Genomic DNA, 9,834 nt, shown 5'->3' on the forward strand with positions numbered 1-9,834 from the left:
TCTTCTGTCCACCCAGGATAACAAACAGCTCCACTAGTAAGAAAAGTGGTGCAACCTGATATGTTTAGTCTCCTGTGCCAGCTCAGGATGGAATAGCCCCGCTGAGTTTCCAAGGGCAGATGATCTGGCCGGGTGCAGTATGTCATTACAGACATGGATCACATTTGCAATAAATGTCATAAAAACCTAATGGAGTCTCTCTCAATGCCGTGTGGTGCGGGCCACACATCTGCCCCACCAAACAGTAAACTGTGGCATTTTGAATAAAAGAATGTATTCAGTGAGGACCTTGAATGTTTGCCATTGCTATGGTAATACAATCATGTTAATGAAACTGTATATAGACATTTCTTTCATAGCTTTTAATATAAAATCAGGAGCCTTGGCTGGCTTTTCTTGATTGATGGTAGTGGTTTTTGGATTTCAAGCACAGAAGTGGGTTCTCTGAGGCAGCAGTGGTGCGTTTGTAACGTGTTTCAGCCATGCTGAAGAAGCCAGTGGTGACAGAGGTGCGCACTCCGACCAACACATGGAGCGGTCTGGGATTCTCCAAGTCCATGCCCGCGGAGACCATCAAGGAGCTGCGTAGGGCCCACCACGTGTCCTACAAACCAGCCATGTCCACTACGTATGAGGTACTGCCCGGCCACTTCCCTTCTTGTCACATGTGCTGTAATGGTTATGGGGTCACCCTGGGGTGATTTAGCATGTACAGAGGGAGAGAGTGCAGGCTTCTCTGATCTGAGGTCAATTTAGTGGGTAGGTTATGAAGAAGCGCAGGACGACAGAACAGGCCTTTCTGATCTCATATCGTGTGCTCTGCAATGGATTGCCAACCTGTCCAGGGTTGGTTCCGCCTTGCGCTCTGTGTTGCCAGGTTGACCCTTTAGAAGATGAATAAAAATATGAATGATCTCATATTAGCTTAATCACTGAGCTACCAGAGCATTGGGCTTTATTTGAGTGGTGACAGGGCCGTATGTCATGGCAGGGCTCGCCGCTATCGCTGTCACGCTCCGGAAGCAGGGAAGGTGTGGGAAACGGCAGCGACTCGGACAATTGGAGGGAGAGGAACGGGAGCGGGATCCCAGTGCCCAGCGACTTCCCAGCACCCATCAGCCCAAAGAGGAAGCAGAACAAGACCGGTAAAGTGGCGTTAGCCCTGTGCTATGATGCTTTAGCCATTCTAACGTGGGTGAAACAGGGCTGTTCCCTAATGAGACGGTGCTCCTCCCCTGCAGTGGAACATTACTTGAGCAGCAGCAACTACATGGACTGCATCTCCTCGGTGACAGGGAGCAATGGCTGCAACCTCAGCACCTCCCTGAAGGGCTCAGATCTGCCGGAGCTATTCAGCAAGCTGGGCCTGGGGAAGTACACGGACGTCTTCCAGCAGCAGGAGGTGCAATCTTTAGGACAGAGGGGGTTCACTCAGTCACTGTAACTGACCATGTTGTCATCATACCACAATTCTAGGTAAAGGGAGGGTAGATACTCTGTACGCCTGGACCGTGATGGCTTTAAGGTCCAGAATTCAGTTCTTCAAGAGGCCCAAGTTAGGATCTTATTTCTGTGGTGCTTTAGGCCCCTGTCAGAAGGTTCCACTGACAAGCCATGCACTCATGTACAGTCAACCAGTCCTCCTTTCTTTTCAGTTTCTTTCTCACCTGAACCATTATTGAAGACTGTGCCATTCTTGCCCAAATCAGCTATATAGTGAGCTAGACTGCAACAAAAGCACTTACTTGACGGTTCTCAAGGGCAGTGGACATTCTGGGCCTAAGCACTGTGAACAATTTAAAATAGCACTGTCAAAAATGCTAACATTGTTAATGATAAGTAAATTTTACCAGCAATTGGCATTACGTGAATGACATAATTCTCATTGGCAGCTGCTAGCTTCCATACTTTTTAGCCATGTTGTCATGTTTGGTCAAACTATTACTTTTTGTTACAGTTCACTTCAGCAAAAAGCCCTTTTCTAATTCCATACTGACTGTTGTACCTGCTCACCTCCAGGATTCTGTACGTTATAGGGTGGCTAGTTCCAGTGGTCATAGAATCATTAGCAGTTGTCCTGTCTGTCTTACAGATTGACCTGCAGACGTTCCTCACGCTCACTGACCAGGACCTGAAGGAGCTGGGTATCACCACATTTGGAGCACGACGGAAAATGCTGCTTGCGATCTCAGGTGCGGTCCTCTCCCCATATTTTCATTAACAGTTTAAGAATGGCAAAAAAAAAACCCAGATGGTCTCAGAGTAGCTCGGCATGTCTCTTGCTTTTTAATAATTCCCAAAATTGTTAGAATGACTCCAGGTTGTTGGGGATTAGTGATAAAGACCGTCTGAGCTGTCAGGGTTGAGTCGGAGGCAGCTGCCTGCATTCACCACAGGCTCTGCATGACCAACGGTCCACATCACTGTATGGTAGCGAGGGGATGCCATGTGACTGGGTCCGTTGCCCTGGTTGTCTTTGGCCCAGAGTGCTATCTTTTGTGTGGTTCAGCATTTGCGCTGAAAATTGCAGCAGGACTCGAGAGGAATCAACATGAAATATTGACCACCCATCATCAAATAACAATAATGGATGCCTCCAGTCTGGCAAGGGCATTTTCTCCTACGACGGTGGCCCACTCTCGGATTAAGACACGAAACCCGGGATAGTGTGCACCCCCCCATCTTGATGGTAATACTGGTTATATTTGTGAAATGCTGGCATGCTCGTGAATTCAAGGATGCAGAAGTAGTGGGAAGACAAGGCCAATTTGTCCTGCGGACAGGAAACGGCTGTGGGCCAGTGTTTATTTCATTTGCTAAATGCATTGGCCAAACACGACTCTAGTATAATCTGGTTTGATGGAATCTAGAACTGAAGGAGGAGTGTCCTCCCTCGCTTTTTGTCTCCTCAAAAAGCAAAGAAAAAACATTCCTGAGCATTGGCGCTGTCAAGCCTTTTTACCCGTAAATGTTCTCACCATGAAAAAAATAACGCAAATCAGACTTTTCAGACAGCAGCTTTTTATTCTTCTGGTTCTGGATATTTTTATGGAGCTAAATTAAAATATTTCTTGGGCCAGACTTGCCTTAGGGATTCTTGTGACATTAAAATGGACGTATTCAAAGCATTTTTATTAAAATCACTGCCATGTTTGACAGACCTGAACAAGAACCGGAGGAAGCTCTTTGAACCGCCAAACATCCGCTCCTCCTTCCTGGAGGGGGGTGCCAGCGGCCGCCTGCCGCGTCAGTTCCACGCAGATGTCGCCAGTGTGAGTGGGCGTTGGTGAACCTCCAGAGCAGTCCAGCCCTGCGTCGCCCATGCATGGACAGCCTAACTGCACAAAGCCATTCCTGACCCCCACCCCCACCCCTTGCCTTAAAAAGCAGTACTGGACCACACCCATTTTCCCTCTAAATCAGTGCCAAAAAAGCAAAGAATGTTTCTGTAATGGAGGTCAAGTCCAGAGGACATTTGTAAATGTGGATTATTATGTACAATACGGTACTCTATGAAGTATGGTACTCGTGGAAATGAAGGTAACATTGATGGATCCAGCCAGCTCCTGCACTGCTGTTGTATAAGGAGCCTTGGAGCACATGGTTCAGTTTTGATTTTTATTTATATCCTTCGTCTTAGGCTTTTGTCATACTAATTCTTTTGCACTTTAAGGATACTAAATACTTTGCCTGTGGGCCAGTTCCTCTCTGATCTGCCCTAAGAGATGTGCATGATGCATATACAGTCTAGCACTTAGTCCACACACGTGATCGTTAAGATATGATCCCGGAAAAGACGCTGCACGTCACCATAATCACGGTCTTATCACTTTTATTTCCTTCGTTCAAGTTGTGTTTCAGACATTTTGCCTCATTTAGACACACACACACACGCGCGTGTACACCAGTTGGCATCACACACTACTTGGCTGCAGCCTGGCCAAACCCTAAGCATTACCCATGCATGCCTTAGTCTGCAGTTAATTTCTGTTTTTTCTCTGAACTACCTCTTCTTCTGCCTTTCACCACTTTTTCTTCCTATGCAACCTTTAGATAACCCGAGGGAACTTTTAAATGAAGTTGGGCCGTTTCTTCAGTCTTGTAGACAGCATGGTCAGCTTTGCCACAGCGAAAGGCTTCTCCGTAATGAAGCGTAGTGTGACCTCTTCATGTGAGATCTGCAGTGTCTGCGTTCCAGGGACTTGTGAGGGGATGTGATACACATGTAAAGCTGTGAAATGTCGCTAGTTGCCCTTTCGAAGTTAAAACCACCAAGTGTCTCCCCCATGCACTATTCCTACAAACAGCTGAAGAATTCTCTCACCAAGGTTTTAGACAGCGGTTTTAGTGGGATGTAGTTAAAACACTCATGGAATAATCTCGCAATACATTGCTTAATCTTTATATGTATAGTATACTTGTATTTGCATTTAATTGTTCCATATTTTGTATATGACCTCATATTTGATAGAGGTACAGTTGAAATACGTATTTTGCATATTGCAGTTTTATAGTCTTTTATATTTTTGTCTACTAGTTTGTTATGGTAATGTCCAGACAGCAAACAAATGATTCATTAGTAGCTGAGTTCATAGTATGTGACTTTCAAGGGTTTTTTGTGTGTGTGTGTTACCAAATTTAGACTGATGTACAAATAAAGGGATAAAACTCCCTATATTGTGCAGGGTTCCAGTCAGTATTAACTGATACATCGAATCAACAGACTATGCAAAGAGATCACTTTGCCATCTAGTTTATGATTTCTACTTAAAGCAGATGAGCACCCAGAGTCTTGTTCCAATTGTAGGCTGCCTGATTCCAGTATACTGTTGCCTTAATATTCCTTTCATTAGTGCCTTGTATGCATCACATGTTTTCTTAATCTATATGATTTGTGAGAAACCAAACTGTAATTCATTTGTAGAATTGATTCTTTCTCTCCTTAAGAGGAGAAAATAAGGGAAGGAGGAAGTGAAGTCTTAATGTTTTGACACGACCTTGTGACCAGGTCACGACCTTGTGACCAGGTCAGCACTTTTCTTTGTTTCTGAGTGTCTGGGGCCAAAGTCAAACGTGGCTCCACGGTGATCGTGTACGTGCAGGGCCACCACGTCGGAGCGTTTAGTGTTGCTGGTACGGTGATATGCAAAAGCACTAATCTGTATTGTGCCAAATGTTTGTTTACCCATCGTACATATTAGTGCCATCAGTTATGTGATTTAGCTGGCAAGTGCCTTGGGAATGATTCTTTGACAAAGATCAAATACTCCTTGGTAACGTTCTTTTGTTGTTATAATATAAATGTTTATTATTACGTTGAACATGTGGTACTGTTGAATGTTCTTTACATTCTTTACAAGTGGGAGACCTTGTTACAAAAGAATAAAATGTATGTAAGCCTTTCAGTGACTGGATATGACATTTTGTAGGATGCAGGGTTGGTAATCAGTAGGGTTGATTACATTTAAATTCAGTGTGCACACTAAAATAAATAAAACAAATTATCCAGAGGACATTCAAAAACCCAGCTATTGAGTTTTGTGAAGTGAAACAGAATTGTTCAAGGGAGAATTGCAATGCATCTAAGACTTTTTTTCCTCCCGTCCTTACAAGTAATGTCTGTATTACACCTCTAGTGAGTTTTCGCATTCTACCAAGAAGACATGAACAGCTTTGTCAGTTACGCTGTGATTCATCACCCTGGAGTCTTCCAGTGAACCCGTTCACCCCAGCTTGCATCCCGGTCACCTCCATTTCCTCTGGCAGGGAAATGGTCATATGGAACGTGTGACGAACACCGCTTGGATGACGAGCAAACAAAACGCGAGCTTTAACGAGCCACGAAGGCGACCCCACCCTAGATGACTGGGCCTTGGCCCTCAGAATATGTCTCAAACATGTCAGTGAGCTCACCGACACACAGATCCCTGCTAACACACACACTCCCATACAGATGGGCCTTACTAGAACTAGGTCTCCCTTCATCTTTTTCACTGAAGTATGAGGTTAAAGACAAATGTACTATGCATGGAGTTGGAGGGGTAGAATATAGTATAGACATCTGATAGAACTGTTCCAATAACTCATCAGAAATGTGTTTTTCCTGGATTACCTCTCGGAGTACAGTAAATTAGGCCTCCCACGCAAAAGAAGTTCCAAAATCAGGATGGGCGACTTGTGGCTTGTGGATGCAACGATAAAAATGCAACAACCCTCCCCCCTTTTCTTTTTTTGGTTTGGTCTTATTTTCTTCTGGCAAGGTTGTGCCCTTGTCTTTGGAATCCCACCACATTGTTTGGACCATGGACAGGGGCCAAAGTTCCTCCACCACAACACTCAAAAGAAACACTCAAGAATGAACTCAACGGACACAGCAAATGAGAAACCAACTCTGGTTAGAGCGCCAGTGCCAATTATGAGGGATTCTTTAATGATACGTGTAGACAAAATATCAGAAATGTGAAATGTGCCTTCTTCCCGTCATTATGGGGGATAGAAGGAGCAGAAAAAAATCTGCTGTCTCATTAAAAATCTGTTTCGCATTGAAGCATTAAGGTTAACAGCGGTTTCTGTGGCCACATGGTGTTTTTCTGTGCAGACATGGAAGGCCTGACAGCTTTGCTCTTGCAGACAGCTCATCCATCATCGAGTGTCCTCGCACTCCTAGGGAGACACATGACCTTGTTTAAGGGCCAAAGTTCATTGAGGCTGTGAGAGGCTGATCGGATGGAGTCAGATGAGACAGAATCGGACACTCTGGAGTCTGAGTCTGTCTGGCAGCCTCGGCGAGCTTGGTCTCGATGGCTTGCTCTGTGCGGTGCACATCGGCAGGGAAAGACTTGGTGACCTCCAAGGACTTCACATTCACCTGCTCTTAGTCAATACAAGGACTATTTCATAACGTAGTAGAGGGCAGTGCTGGAGCAGTGTGCAAGTGTGACTGGGATTTATTGTAGTCCAGTGAAATTGCAGTGAGAACAAAACAATAAATGGGACAGGAGACTAAAAAACCAGGAAACTAGAAATACAAAGAAACTGCATAACACAGAGGTCTAACAGGACAAGGAAACATGAAGAACAATGAGCCAGGCAAGCAGAAAAACAGGTAAATACATGAATACCAACAGTACCAACCAAAGACCAGGAATACATATACACACAAAGGGGAGATTAACAAGGAACAACTGGGGACAATTAAAAGACGGGGCCAAAGACAAGACAAAGAGAGGGACCAGACAAGGGCCTTGAGTTGGGGGGGAGCACAGAACCAAAACAAAATCTTGATATTCAGATTATAATAAATAATCCAGATCTTTTCAGTCAATAACAATCCCTATAACCTGAAAAACCTAAACGCTCCATGAACGTTATAATTTCTTCAGTTTATCACTAGGGGGCACTAAAACACAAATGAACGCAATACCTAATGCGTTAAACTCCGTCCCTTTTGGTGTTTAAATTATTCACCAGTAGCCATAGTTTATTAATAGAAACTCCTTTGGAATACCGAAATTACTGGTGGAGGATGTAGTGTTTCATTAATGATGCGTCACTTTATTTGCAAGGGTAATTATTTAGTGTTCTGACAGAAATAGTTTTTTTTTGTTTGTTTGTTTGTTTTTTACAAATGTACGTGGTACATAATAAGGTGCTTATTGAATATTTAAAGTCTTTAATCAAACAAGTAGCCCTTCCAGAGAAATCTCTGCATTTCAATCTCTATCATCAGTTAGTATCCTTTTAAGTCCAACCACTGCAATAAACATCACAACTGCACATCTGGAGTCTTGTGACAGAGAGAGACACACGTGTTGGACGTTGGAAACTCAGACGTTTCATTAGTGTTAATAATATTTGATGTTTCGTGATGTCCAAACAGCTGCCATAAATCTCTTAATTATAGATATACTCACGCATCTTATTTGTGGATCATAATGCTGGTTTGCCTATTACAGATCTAACCATTCACATAAATGGAGATATTTATCAAAGCCCTTTCTTGTTACTTGTTATACATTCTTGTTATATATTTTTTTAATTTGATGTATTTTATGTGACAAGCCACACAATGTTATTAAACCTCACATCTGTTACTGTCTTTTCCCGGTAGAGGAATTTTTACCTAAACATGCTGTGTTGTGTAAGATACATTTTTAGAAAATATTTATAAAAATATTTAACACCTTTTTAGGGGTTCAAAGGTTCAAAAAGGCATTAATGTCATTTCAGCTATATACAAGTACACAGCAAAAACGAAACAATGTTCCTCCAGGACCCTGGTGCAACACAACACTACGTGAGAGCAACAATACAATGCAGTGCAATAATACCAAATTGCTGATGCTGGTTTGTGAACTCTGTGTACCTGTGTCCCGCTGTTGGTGTTGGAGCAGAGGGCATGGAAGCAGGAGGCCTGGAATGGCCTCAAATGAATCAAAGAGGAATGTTGTTAATATGATTTGGATCAGGCTTCATAAGTACTTGACGGTATTTTAGCTAATTGACTACGTTGACTTCACTAGTAGTAATATCAAGGAATGATTCCTCTTATATTTTTGGTTCTACAACTATTTCAATGAATTTGAAAGAAGAAAAATGTATCTAAACTATTTTTAACTCTACAGCATCTAATCAAGTTACTCTAGATTGATTTACAGTACTAAGAAGGTCTATATGTATGCTTGTGCTCCTTGGCAGTCAAATTTCAAAGTCAAACTTCAGTGTTGCTTGTACAGTCTTGCTGTACCAGCCTTTTTTCCTATTGACAGGAATGTCACTGGTGTTCTGACATTAACTAGTGTACCTTTAGTAAACCTTAAGAAACAAGCATGGAAGAAATGAACTGACACTTCTCAGTCAGCATCCAACCAATCTCAGGTCAGAGCCCCGACCCATACACCGTCCTATCACAGATCCCAGTCAGCACACACCTCCCAATCCCCCCAATCACATACACGCTCACCTTCACCCCAATCTTGATCCTCATTACACACATGTTCCCTTCTCTTTTTAAACCCTGTGTGCATTACACTCTGACCCTCATGCCATCTCACTAGTTCTCTTTTGAGAAGTAGTCCTTTTGAAATCTTCTGTGTGCTTTTGTTGAATAAACTTTTTTACTTTCCATATTCCTGCTGCTTGTAAGATGTCACACCAACATAGCTATCATATTTATGGGTGTTATGTGTTATTCAAGTAAAACTCTGGTAAATATTGTAGCAGTGGAGCCTTAGATAAGCTATAATTTGCTATTCAAGACGTTTTCAATGAGAGCCACTGTCTTGGCCCTGTGTCAGCAGTATTGTGTTGTGATTATCTCTAGTGCAGTGCCTTGTGCTGTCATTGTTCTGCACAGAGGCTTGAAATTAATTTGATTGAGCTGTCATCAGTTTAATAGGATAAGATCATACTGTAAAGGCACTTGATGCATATCTAAAGAAGAGAAGTCAGGGATACATAAATGTGTGTGTGTTTGTGTTTGTGTGTGTGTGTGTGGGTGTGTGTGTGTGAGGGTGTGTGTGTGTGTGTGTGGGTGAGTGTGGGTGTGTGTGTGTGTGTGTGTTTGTGTGTGTGTGTGTGTGTGTGTGTGTGGGTGTGTGTGTGTGAGGGTGTGTGTGTGTGTGTGTGGGTGAGTGTGTGTGTGCGTGGGTGTGTGTGTGTGGGTGTGAGTGTGTGTGTGGGTGTGAGTGTGTGTGTGTGTGTGTGTGTGGGTGTGAGTGTGTGTGTGCGTGGGTGGGTGTGTGTGTGTGGGTGGGTGGGTGTGAGTGTGGGTGTGAGTGTGTGTGTGTGTGTGTGTGTGTGTGGGTGTGAGTGTGTGTGTGTGAGTGTGTGTGT

The 9,834-nt window shown here is 43.3% G+C and overlaps 1 protein-coding gene across 8 annotated transcripts in view; it reads left to right on the forward strand.

The window, feature by feature from the left end:
* Window positions 1-8,066, forward strand: part of bicc1b (BicC family RNA binding protein 1b) — a 54,143-nt gene extending 46,077 nt beyond the window's left edge. For 2 of the 8 annotated variants that reach the window (XM_027009393.2, XM_027009394.2), the window contains exons 17-21: window positions 481-635; window positions 992-1,145; window positions 1,242-1,402; window positions 2,093-2,192; window positions 5,637-6,570. In XM_027009393.2, the coding sequence (XP_026865194.2) occupies window positions 481-635; window positions 992-1,145; window positions 1,242-1,402; window positions 2,093-2,192; window positions 5,637-5,791 (725 nt within the window). In that variant the 3' untranslated portion in view covers window positions 5,792-6,570. Of the gene's footprint in view, window positions 1-480; window positions 636-991; window positions 1,146-1,241; window positions 1,403-2,092; window positions 2,193-3,159; window positions 5,403-5,636; window positions 6,571-6,598 lie in introns of those variants that run through there. The other 6 variants (XM_027009396.2, XM_027009397.2, XM_027009395.2 and 3 more) reach the window with 5 other exon arrangements.
* The last annotated feature ends 1,768 nt before the right edge of the window (window positions 8,067-9,834 follow it).

This window comes from Electrophorus electricus, chromosome 14 (assembly GCF_013358815.1).
Source record: "Electrophorus electricus isolate fEleEle1 chromosome 14, fEleEle1.pri, whole genome shotgun sequence".
Taxonomy (NCBI): Eukaryota; Metazoa; Chordata; class Actinopteri; order Gymnotiformes; family Gymnotidae; genus Electrophorus; species Electrophorus electricus.